The sequence below is a fragment of the Ochotona princeps genome, chromosome 15, assembly GCF_030435755.1.
Source record: "Ochotona princeps isolate mOchPri1 chromosome 15, mOchPri1.hap1, whole genome shotgun sequence".
Taxonomy (NCBI): Eukaryota; Metazoa; Chordata; class Mammalia; order Lagomorpha; family Ochotonidae; genus Ochotona; species Ochotona princeps.
In genome coordinates this window covers 6,694,430-6,706,125 of record NC_080846.1, presented here as the reverse complement: position 1 = coordinate 6,706,125, position 11,696 = coordinate 6,694,430, and the positions used below count along the sequence as shown (strand labels likewise).

Below are 11,696 nucleotides of genomic sequence, written 5' to 3'. Positions count from 1 at the left end.
ACTTCAGCCATTAGGCTACAGCGCTGGGCTCATAAATGTTATTTTTAACAACGGCTGTGGTTAATAACTGTATCACAGAATTCCTAGCATTTTCACATTCTGCCCTCTGCACTCAGTACACTATTGCCTAAAGGGGAGAAGGGTGCTAGAGTCCCAGGTCCTGGGCAAGATGAGCCTTCTAGAAGTTTCCAGATGGTGAGGCCACAGTGCAAGGTCTCAGGAAGGCCTCTTGGTGGGGGGACGGGGGCAGATGCTGAGCCAAGTGGGGATGTGTGGGTGGGGGTCTGGCTGTGGCCTGAATTGAAAAGGGTGGGGGGGGCCGTTGGAGGGGGAGCCATCTTCAGTGTGTCCTGGGGAGGTGGGATCCCATTCATAAACTGCAGGCAGGCTGGGGTCAGCCAGCAACACCAGGAGAGTGAGGCTGGAGAGGTGGATAGCTGGGGAGGGGGCTAGAACAGGAGTTGGGTTGGAGGGAAGAGGATTTAGGAAGGCAGTGGTCAGCCCACAGAGGCTGCTGTGCAAGACCAGGGGCCCTCGAGGCCTGAAGGACGCCTGGGAGGGGGGAGTTGGGGTCTGGTGTGGAAGGCTTACCTGGGGCATCACATGGGTTTGGGGAGGGGAGAAGGAAGGACAGCCATTGTCACAACCTTCCTGAAGCTGGGGAGGGGGGTCGCTGGGACCTCTCCAGGCCCCGTGGCCCAAGGCAGCTGGGACAATCTCAGACCCTCTCCCTGAGGGAGGGGGCTGCACAGTTGCATCGCCTCTGATTGGAGCAGTTCTGTCTTTGTCTCCTGTATTCTTAGAATGTGTTCTAGGTTTCCTTTGGAAACAAGTTTCTGCCATTAACGTGAAGTTGGAAAAGCGCACTAGCTCTGGCTTCTTAGCTCCTGGACCAGGGCACAGAGGCCTAGAGGGGGCTGTGAGCCAACTCGTGTCTGGAAGCCAGGAGCCTGGACACCTGCTGGGCACTGCACCTTCACCTGTCTGGGCAGCAGGTGGGATACACTAAGGGAGTGATGAGGGGCAGCTAAAGGTGGGGCTCGGGGGCGGCTCAAGGAGGAGCTGTCACCTGCGTCCCCCGCAGGCACAGGAGGTGGCATTGGCCAGAGTCCCAGAGCTGGGGAGCTTGCAATTGCGGGACAGCCACTGTGTGGTCTGGGGCCTCATCCCCTCTGGCAAAGACAGCCTTTAGCTTGTTACAGTGAGGAACCATTGGTGCCTCTTTATCCATTTGGATGTCTGTGTCAGAGGTAGCACCCACTGTTGGGGCACCTGCCCCTGCCAAGGAAGGGAGGGTGGAGAGCAGCACCCTGGCTTCGCACGCTGGCTCCCGCCTCCTGACAGTCCTGCGTTCCTGTGAGTTGCTGGGTCTGCCTACCAGCTTGCTGCCCCCTCCATAGTACTGGGTTCTCCACCACCACTGGCAGGCATCGGCTTCCTTGCCTGTGTGTCCAGGGTCTCCAGGGGCTGGACCAGCACTCAGAAAGCTGCTTGTTCAGCTGCCTGCCATGGCACAGCTGGGAGGAGGCACCAGTCCATCACTGTGCTAAGCAGGGACTGACACTGAAGCCTGGCTGCTGGAGAGGCAGGCCATCTCTCATCTGGCCCTCTGCGCCTTGGTTTCTTCCCTGGCTTCTCCCTTCCTGCTCTAGTCCATCCTTAATCTAGACTAAGCTCCAGGTCGGACCCGTACACCGGGCCCAGCTCAGTGACTGCAGCTGCGATCATAGGGCTGCCATAGTGGCCCAGGGCTGGTGACACACAGCTGCCATCCTGCGGACTGCTAGGCCAGAAGTGGTCTCGTGCAGAGTGGTTGTCTGGGCTATTTCACTGTGAAGGCCTTGGGGTGGGGGCAGAAGGGCAGCTCAAGGAGTCGCCAGCCTCTGGGATGCCCACTTCACCTTGGCCCATGGCCCTGGCCAGCCTCTTCAGACGCATAAAAGGGAAGTCAAGTCCTTGGCCCTTCCCAGCTCTCTGACCCTTCTCCTTGTGCTCTTCTTCCCCCTGGTTCACTTTCTATGACCCCTGGGTAATCCCCTGATGTTAAGGCCCAGTGATTGGCAGCCTTCATTTCCGTTTGCCCAGTGGTCACGGGTTCTGGGGAAAAGCCCCGAGAAACTTTGGGGGATGCTGGTCTCTTCCCACCACTCCCTTCCACCTTGTTTTCCATGTTTCTACAAATGTTCACTGACGGAAAGCGGCATTTGGTGCAGCACTTCAGCCGCTTGGGACTTCCGCCTCCCTGTCACCTTGCCTGTTGCCAGTGCAGGTCTGCCTCCAATGCCTGCTCCCAAGGCAGGTCCCTGGGCCCCTGCCATCCACAAAGGTGGCCTGGACTCTGGGATCCTGGCCTTGCGCAGCCCTGGCAGTGCAAACGTTTGAGGAGTAAACCAGCAGATGGGAGATCTCTGTGTCTTGAAAATTGGAAATTAACAAACATGTGCTCAGAGGTAATACCCGCACGTGTTCATTCCTGTCAGTTTCCGCCAGAGGCTCACCCCGTAGGAGTTGTGAAGATCCAACTTTCTCACACCTGTCTACACAGGCAACTCTGTCTTAAGATTTATTTGAAAGGGTGAGTGGCAACAGCAGAGAGATCATCCATCCACAAGTTCACTCTCCAAATGACCATGGCAGCCAGAGCCAGCCCAGGGCAAAGCCAGGAACCTACAGCTCTATCCAGGTCTTCCATATGGGTGACTGGGACTTGAGTCCTTAGGTCATCGTCTGCTGCCTTCCCAGGCACATTGACAGGGAGCTGGATTGGAAGAATTGTCAGGACTTGAACTCACACTCTGATAGGGGACATAGGCACCCCGAGCTGTGGTTTGACACACTGAGCCATGATGCCTGCCCCAGCAACAGTATTCACAGCAGCCTGGGCTCCTCTGTAATGATCCCATCATTTATTCATGAAGTTTTCCCTGTGAGACACTGAGCTTGTTGCCAGTTTCCACCTTGCCTGCTTTGCCGTAGGGAGGAACCATGCCTGCCTTTCCCCGGGGGTCATTCCCAGGGGTGGACCCACTAGATCAAAAGCAGATGATGGGTGAGCCGTGTGATCCTGCCGCCAAACGGCCACTCCCCACAGTTGCCCAGCTTGTGCTGCCAGCACTACCTCTTGCGAGTCCTGTAAATCCTTGCCTATAGATAAATGCATGTCCATAAATCCCCTTGTATACTTAGCTCAGTCCTGGAGTCCTGCCAAGGGGTAGACTCTGGCTGACACCCTGGGACCATGCTGGGTTTGTTGTCCCAGGTCTTCAGGGACCTGGGTCTGGCAGGGAAGAAACCCTTAGACACACGAGAGAGGCTGCTGGGCACAGAGCTGGGAGATCTACAGTTGGGGCTGCAGCCTAGTGAGTTCCCCAGGAAGAGAAAGTTGCCATAGAACATTCCAGGCAGTGGAAACGGCATGAGCTGACACTCAAAGGCATGAACCTGTCACAAGTTCTGTTTTCTAACTGTGAAGTTACTCAGCAGGGAAGGGGCATGATGGAGGCCATGGGGTCAGCCTAGGAGAAGATTCTGAAGTGCCAGGGGAGAGAGCAGGGGCAGGGTGGGGTCTAGGAGAGCTGGTCAGCGGGTCTACCCCCGAAGCTTCCAGGTTTCTGGAACTGACCTGCCGGCCTGTGGCCCACAGGAGGCGTGTGAGCGCAGCCTAGCGCAGATGGAGTCCTCACACCAGCAGGTGATGGAGGAGCTGCAGCGGCACCACGAGCGGGAGCTGCAGCGCCTGCAGCAGGAGAAGGAGTGGCTCCTGGCCGAGGAGACGGCGGCTACGGCCGCGGGTGAGGACCCCTGGCAGGGGCACACGACACATGGGGGGCCTAGCCTTAAGGTGGCTTCCACCTGACTGGACTCGGGAGGCCTCAGAATACAAGGCAGGGGTCTCAGTGCCGCTCATGGAGCAGGTGGGCAAGAGGAGCCAGAAGCTCCCAGAGCAAGTCTCTGAAGGGAAAACTGAGGCAGAAGAGTCCCCTGACTGCTGCCATGGGCTGTGAACCCTGTCCCCTGTAGCCACTGAAAGGTCCCCTCATGCCCATCAGCTGCCCACACCCTGGGACAGTGACTGACTGGCTGTAGACCCTATCTTTGCAGGGTATCATCTCCCCTAGATATGCAGGGTACATAGACCCCGGGGCGGCAAGGTTGCTGCCTGAGTCAGGTTCTGCACCCCCCAATATGTTCCCCCATAAGAGTGCCCTTGTGGTGGCCAGGGAGTGTCCACAATTCACAGCTGGGATGGCTCAGAGAGGTTAGCAACCCATGCCAGATGACACCAGCTGGAGGTGGCGGAGCCGAGGCAGAAGCCTCTGTAGCACAGTGATACAAAGCCATGCTCTGAGCCCCACCCTGCAGTGTCCTCCCTGGGTGGTCTGCACGCCTGCTGCGGGAGGGGTCTGCAGGGTAGCACAAAGAGGTGGGAGGCCTGTGAACGGTGACCTCCAACCTGCCGGTGCCCCATCTGTGCCCCCTGGCCCTTGAGCAGGAACCGTGTGTGAGAGCCCCTTCCCCAGCAGTGACGGCCTTCACCCTGGCACCTGGCCCTGCCCTTCCACTGTGACCTTCCGGCTGTCATGTGGACAGAGATCTCACCTTGGGGGAACAAGGCCGACTATCAACAGCTTCTTGCTGCTCTGGCCTCAGTTCTGCCCGAAAGAGCAATGGGAAGCCTGCAGCATCCTGGGCTTGCAGACGGAACCCAGTTGGTGTCCTGTATTATCCTCACAGCCACCCAGTCCTCTGTAGCCCACGGCCAAGGGGTGGAGCCAGCGGGCAGCGGGTAGGCCTTGTTCCCAGGACCCTGCCCCCCCATCTTTTGGTACCCCCCCCCAAAGGAAAGGTCCGCAGTCTCCAGAGAAGACAGTCCGAGGCCCTTTGGGGTGGTCACCTGTCCATAGTCACATATAGACTTGTACCGACTGCAGAGCCCGAGGCTGCGTTGTGCAGGTGGAGGTGGGCCTTGTTAGGGAACACACACCATGGGGGGTGGTCTTCTCCAGAAGTCACTGCCAGCAGGGGCTCCCAGGGACAGAGGCTGAGGCGTGTCTCCAGCAGTGTCCACTGGGTCAGACAGTTCAGGGGGTTCAGTTCATTGCCAGGATTCCACAGCTGTTTGCATGCATGCACGCACACACGCACAGAGCCTGGTGTTCTGCACTGGTGCCCCTGGGGTCCCAGGCGTGCAGCCGCGAGATGCTCACTCCTCTCCCGCTCCTCTTCTTCCTTTCTGCCCTGCTTCCAGCCATTGAAGCCATGAAGAAGGCCTACCAGGAAGAGCTGAGCCGCGAGCTAAGCAAGACGCGCTGTCTCCAGCAGGGACCCGATGGGCTCCGCAAGCAGCACCAGTAAGACACTGGGCCTGGGAGGACGGGAGGGTGCAGAGGGCAGAAGAAATGTCCATATAGTGTCCACTGCAGAATCTCCCTTCAGCATCCCAGACCCCAGGAATAGCCACGGGGCTTGGGTAGCTCTCAAGCCAGTGCTTGGAGGCGCAGGTTCAGGCCCCTCCTTGTCAGGCCTGTCTTGGCCTGTGCCTCGTCGCTTCCACAGTGTTCCCTAGAGCCAGCTGCTATGTCACTTATGACCAGTAGGTATTCCCATGTTACAGCCTAGTTTGACAACGTGGGCCTACAGGGGACCCCCGACTCACCCTGGAGTCCAGGGAGGCCATTGCTGACACATTGGGGAGGGAGCCCACCAGACTACACCCCAGGCTTGGGCAGAGACAGAGGGCCGCGGCAGCGTCTCTTTGTGCCCACTGCCCAGGTCAGACGTGGAGGCGCTGAAACGGGAGCTGCAGGTGCTGTCGGAGCAGTACTCACAGAAGTGCCTCGAGATTGGGGCGCTCACACGGCAGGCTGAAGAGCGGGAACACACGTTGCGGCGCTGCCAACAGGAGGGCCAGGAACTACTGCGCCACAACCAGGTGGGCCCAGCCCCAGGATGTGGGATGTTGTGCAGGTGGCCTGGCCTTGCCTCTGCGCCCCAACCCTGACCACTCCTCCCCACCCCACCAGGAACTGCATGCCCGCCTGTCGGAGGAGATTGACCGACTGCGGGGCTTCATGGCCTCACAGGGTACAGGCGGCTCAGGGCACAGCGAGCGGAGTTCCTGCGAGCTGGAGGTGAGAACACCCCACCTTCCCTTGACCTGGCAGCAGCCTCCTGGGGCCTGGGGCTGTAAGGAGAGCTGCCTGCAGGCTGGGAGGGTCACTGCCCCAGGAGGCACAGCGGGATCTCCTGCCACACGCCCACCTGCAGCCTTCCCACCCGCTGCTGCCCAGTCATCTGCCTGCTCTTAGACTCCTTCTTCTGGTGGGCACTGCGTTAGTGCCTCTGAGAGCCTGGGAGAGGTCAGAGTGGGTCCGTGCATGTGCCTTCCCGGCGTCTTCCTGATGTTTTCATTCACTGATAGATGCCACCTCCACAGAGCTCTGTGTACCAGGGAGCCTCTGTGAGCCTGTCCTGACTATCCCCTTGTCTCCCGCACAGCCCTGCCAGCTCACACGGGGCATCTGGTGCTGGGGCCCAGGGGTGCAGGAGCAGACCAGGATCTTCCTTGCAAGTGTTCTAGCCCCAGCATAGCCCATCCCCTTTCAGTCAAGTTGGCTACATCTGCCCCTCGGGTTGTGCAAGGGGCACAAGTAGAGGCCCAGGCGGCTGAGGTTCCCATCAGGCCCCAGGATGTCCCCCAAGCCTCACAGCTGGGGGCCAGGACTGTGTAGGGAAGAGAACCTGCTTGTGTGGGTGGGGTGGGATGAAAGTGGAGACTTACAGAGGACTTCCTGGAGGAGTCAGCTTCTGGAATGCCGTGGGTCTTTGTGCAGGTTGGGCTGTGTTCTTGGGGTATAGGGGTGGGGAGAAGCTAGACCACAGGGTGCTGGGGACCTGGTGCTGGTGCAGCCCTGGTCTCTGTGCCTGAGTGGCCGTGTCTTCGTGATGCCAGGTGCTGCTGCGGGTGAAGGAAAAGGAGCTGCAGTGCCTGAAGAAGCAGGTCCAGTGCCTCCGGGACGAGCTGCAAACGCTGCAGCAGGTGCGTGCAGTCGGGGCAGGAGGTGGCAATGCCACCTGTACACAGGCGCCAGTGTACCTGCTCTGTGCCACACCCCCTCCTAGCCTGCCTTCTGCCCTCCCTTGTGGTTGTCAGCCCCAGTCACAGACAAGGAGACAGACCAAGACTCTGATGGATTCAGTGTTATTTTATGAATTTATTAAGCACCTCCTAGGTGCCAAACACCGTCCTGGGTGACAAAACAGACTGTACCCCTTGCCAAACAAGCCTGGTTGCTAGTGGTTGGGAAAGCTGAGATTTACCCCCTGGGCTACAGTGTCCCCATGCCATGTTCCTGCCCTGAAGGGGACCCATTGGTGGCACTGTGGGGGCTGCCCTGGAAGACTCAGCACAGGGTCCTGGTGCTGGGCTTGGCCAAGCTGGTTCTCTGCTCATAGCCAGGTACTGGCTGTGGCCTTGGGCAGACATGACCTTCCTCAGCCCCCGTCCTCAATCCCCCAAGGAGATTGGAAGGCCACTCCGGGTTGGTGTGGGAGGGTTGTGCCTGAGTGGGCACCCTGCAGACTCTAGGCGGGGCAGAGCTGATGGGGCGTTCTGGCCTCACGGCTCCCACCCCACCCCCTAGGACAAGCGCTTCACCTCAGGAAAGTACCAGGATGTATACGTGGAGCTGAATCACATCAAGACACGCTCAGAACAGGAGATTGGGCAGCTGAAGGAGCACCTGCGCTTGGCCATGGCTGCCCTGCAGGAGAAGGAGGCGGTGCGCGGCAGCCTGGCTGAGTAGAGGAGAGGTGGGTGCTGGGTAGGTGGGCTGCCTGGAGGTGGGACTCACTGGTCTCCTCCACCCCAGGCCAGCGGCTGTATGTCTACCTGCACTGCCTGTGCATCAGGGAGTCCCACGGCCAGCACTAACCCAGGATGGGCACATTGCCCACAGCCTCCCCACCACCATTGTGGCCATCCCTACCCCTGTTTGCCTGCCAGTCGTTCCCACTTCTGCAGGGCCTGAAGTGTTTTTGGTTTTTTTGGTTTTTTGGTTTTTTTTTTGAAATTTTTTATTTATCTGAGTCATAAGAACCATTCCCATCTATTGGGTCACTCTCCAGATGCCCCCAAGGGCCAGGGTTAGGCTCAGGCCATCACGAGGAGCCAGGACTTCAGTCTGGCTGCCCGAGCCATCATTCCTGCTTCCCAGGGTGCACCTGCAAGAAGCTGGAGTCAGAGCCCAAGCTGGGTCTCAGCCCAGGCACTCCTGGGTGCCAGGCAAACAGCCACTGCCCTGGCACCATCTGCACTGTGCCTTCCACAGCCACATCTACCTGGAGCCTCCGCTAGCTGCCAGGTCCTCAGGGCTTGCTGACGCACCCAGGACGGGCATGGCTGTTGGAGAGCTGCCCAGAGAAGCAATAGTGACCCAGCCATCAGACCTGAGAGGGGTGGAGGGACACACTGTCACCTGTCCTGGTCCATGCCTGGTTGGGGCTCAGGCATTTCCGGCCCTCAGCGCCTTCTCCCTGTCCTGCAGGTCCCTGAAGTCCAGCTGAGCTGCAGACCCACCAGCCTGTGGTGACCCGTCACCCTCCTGCCCAGCAGTGTGAAGTCAGGAGCCAAGGGTCCTTCCTCAACTGTGGGCTGCACAGGCACTCCCTGACCCTGCACGGATGGACATACACACGCAGATACACAAGGACATGCACACATCAACACAGACATACACTGATATATACCGACATACATACACTGACACATGGACACACGTTGGCATATACACACTGACATACATGCACACACGGACACACAGGCGCATACCTGGACATACACTCTGCATATCTGAGCGCACCCCTCGCACTGGGTCTTACCTTGCACCTTCTCCAGGATTTTATATGTGAAGAGATTTTTTATATAGATTTTTCCCCTGTTTATTTCCCAGAAACACTTGATACTTTTTTAAAAAGCCATTCCTGGTGGCTGTGTGCCTCCATCACCGCCACCCACCCCCCTGCTCCCGCCTCTGTACCCCTCGCTTGGGCTTCTGGGCCATGGCCCTGCCCCAAGGGACTCTGGGAGACCCAGAGTTGACTGCTGGCTGAGGCAGGTGCCAGTGTCTCTTCCTGCCCTACCTCCTACTGACTACTTCCTGTCCTGGGTAGACCCACCCCTTGGGACTCTGGCCGAGGGACACACGGACAGAGGGAGGTGCCCCTGGTCCCACCACTCGGGCTCAGGCCCTGGAGCCTCTGGCCCTGCAGACTCCTCGCCTCGCCCTGGGGACCTACTTGTTGTAATAAAGAATTCTGACAGCTTTAGCATCTTGGATGGCAAGCAGGGTGGGCAGAGGCAACTGGGCTCCCTGTGAAGGTGACTTCTGCACCCACACCCCCGCACTCCTGTGGGACCTGGTCCTTCCCGAAGCTGCAGCTTCTGAGGGTGGAGTTGTGAGGCCAGGGCAAGCCCTCTGATGGTGCAGCCACACCGAGAAGGCTAGGGGAAGCACCGGCTCCTTGTTTTCCTTTGCTTCCTGGATTTGGTGCCAAGAGTCTGGGGCTCCTCCCAGCCTGGAAAGACCCTGACCATGACCCTGGGCCAGCCACGTTCCCTGTCTGACACCCAGCCTGCTTCTCCAACTTATGGGTCTGTGTTTCTTTCCACTCGGTCCTATACTGAGGCAATGCCCACAGGTTGTGCCTGAGCCTGGATGGGGCCCCCCAAAGCCAGGCACACAAGGCCAGGTGTCCTCCTCATCACTGGCAGTGCTGGCCATGACCCTGCTCCTGCACCACGGGCCCAGGAGGCGGTGCGGCCCCAGAGGAAACCCTAACTTGGCCAGCCACCTGGTGGGAAGCTTCAGGAAGCAGCTGAGCTAGGACCCCTCTCGGGATGGGGAGAGGAGAGCAAAAAAGGCAAGCCCAGTGTGAGTAAGTGCCATATCCCTGGAGAGTTCACGAACAGGAGCTCAGAGCATCCACTGAGACTGCGGAGCAGCTGGCACCTGATTGGTTCAGGACTGCAACTGTGATGTGAGTCCAGCTATGAGGTACACAGGACGTCTTGGTCAGGGTGGGGTTCTCCATGGGCTGTGAGAGCCTCTTCCTGCCTCCCTGTCAGCCACTGAAACAAGGCATCCCCACGCCCCTGCCAGGAGCAAGTCTCAGGAGAAGCACTGACCACGTCAAGTGTTGGCAACACGTGTGGAGGATGGAAGCTTGCCGCCCCTCCAGCTTCTGTGGCAGCCTGCAGCTTCCTGCCTGTCAAGTCAGGCCTGTGTGCAGCACACGGCCTGGCACCACCGCAGAGAAGTACGTGGCCTGGCCATCTGCCTGGCCTTGCTCCCAGCAGCCCATGCAGCCAGACCCCAGGAGTGTCCATGGGCAATAGGTCACAGTGTCCCAGGCCAGGTCGCACTCCCATATGAGATGCCTGCTTGGTGATTTGGAAAGGATTATTGCTGCATGCAGGATTACGGGTCCAACCTACGCCTGACACTGAGTCAAAGGAGGAGGCAGCCAAGAAGGACCACAAGCTGCAAACACAAGATCCATGAAGATAGGCCAAGGTCACCACAGCAACCATCCTCTTCTGAGAGGTGGCAGCTGTGGGCTGTGACAGGGAGGGGTCCAGGCCTCCCAGTGGCACAGAGCAACACTTCAGTGCCAGAACTGCTCTATAAAAGATTGGGTTAAAGGCAAAGCAACAGAGAATGGAGAACTGTTTGCTGGTTGACTCCCGGAATACCTGTGCCAGAGCTGAGTGCTGCATAGTGCTCCTGAGCTGTCTTCTGTCACCCCTGGCACATCAGAGGGAGCTTGATTTGAAGCAGAGCCGACAGCATTCTAGCACCCTGATAGGGGATGCCACGGTCTCAAGCAGTGGCCTAACCTCCCAGTGCCCCTACACCAGGCCCTGAGTCCACTCTCTGGATGTGGGTGGTGTGTACGTAGGCATGTACCCACAAAAGAAGCGAGCACGATGTGAACTTAGGTTTCTGCATTTCCCAATGTGTGAGTCATCATCACTTATCAATAGCAAAACACAAGCACCTGCTTTAGAACACAACAAGCTGGAGACACAGCAAGCTAGAACACAACAGCAGCCGATGCCCTGGCGAGCCACAGCGGGGAACTCCACAGTGGCCGCCACCAGCTAGGGAATGCCACCAGGGCCACCTGATTTGACTCCAAGAGATGGTCACAGCCTCAGGCAGCTGGAAGTGTGCCACAGAGTTTGGGCTGACCTGCCCCAAACCCCAGCAGCATGGGCTCCTGCCACCCACAGGATCGTGTTTCCAGTTCCCCCAGGCGCCAGCAGTTTGGGGAGTGAACCAGCAGAGGAATGTGCTCTGTGTCTCAAATAAATTAGTGCAAAGCAAAATACCCCCAACTGCTGGCTCTACACGACGCTGAGTCACATCCTTCCCCGGCTTTATTTTCCTGTCTGTTAAGTGGGAACAATAACATCTACCCCAGAGGCTGGCATGCCTATTAAATCACGTATTACCTTTTTGTTGAGTCAACAGTCAGCACATAGAAACACACACACTCTGGCTCGGGCTGCAGCCTGTAATACGCACGTGCCAGCCAGCTGACCTGGCCCTGCTGGGCTGGACGCCCTAGATGGCTTTGTCCCTCCTATGTCTGGTGCCTCGGTGCAGCAACTATGTGAGCAGGGAGCTGACTGA

General features: G+C 58.5%; 1 protein-coding gene across 2 annotated transcripts in view; it reads left to right on the top strand.

Annotated features, from left to right (window-relative positions):
• The window catches only part of TRIOBP (TRIO and F-actin binding protein), a 54,703-nt gene extending 45,961 nt beyond the window's left edge, over window positions 1–8,742 (top strand). For both annotated transcript variants that reach the window (XM_058673207.1, XM_058673204.1), the window contains 7 exons: window positions 3,644–3,791; window positions 5,249–5,351; window positions 5,773–5,932; window positions 6,024–6,131; window positions 6,953–7,039; window positions 7,644–7,812; window positions 8,547–8,742. In XM_058673207.1, the coding sequence (XP_058529190.1) occupies window positions 3,644–3,791; window positions 5,249–5,351; window positions 5,773–5,932; window positions 6,024–6,131; window positions 6,953–7,039; window positions 7,644–7,805 (768 nt within the window). In that variant the 3' untranslated portion in view covers window positions 7,806–7,812; window positions 8,547–8,742. The remainder of the gene's footprint in view (window positions 1–3,643; window positions 3,792–5,248; window positions 5,352–5,772; window positions 5,933–6,023; window positions 6,132–6,952; window positions 7,040–7,643; window positions 7,813–8,546) is intronic.
• The last annotated feature ends 2,954 nt before the right edge of the window (window positions 8,743–11,696 follow it).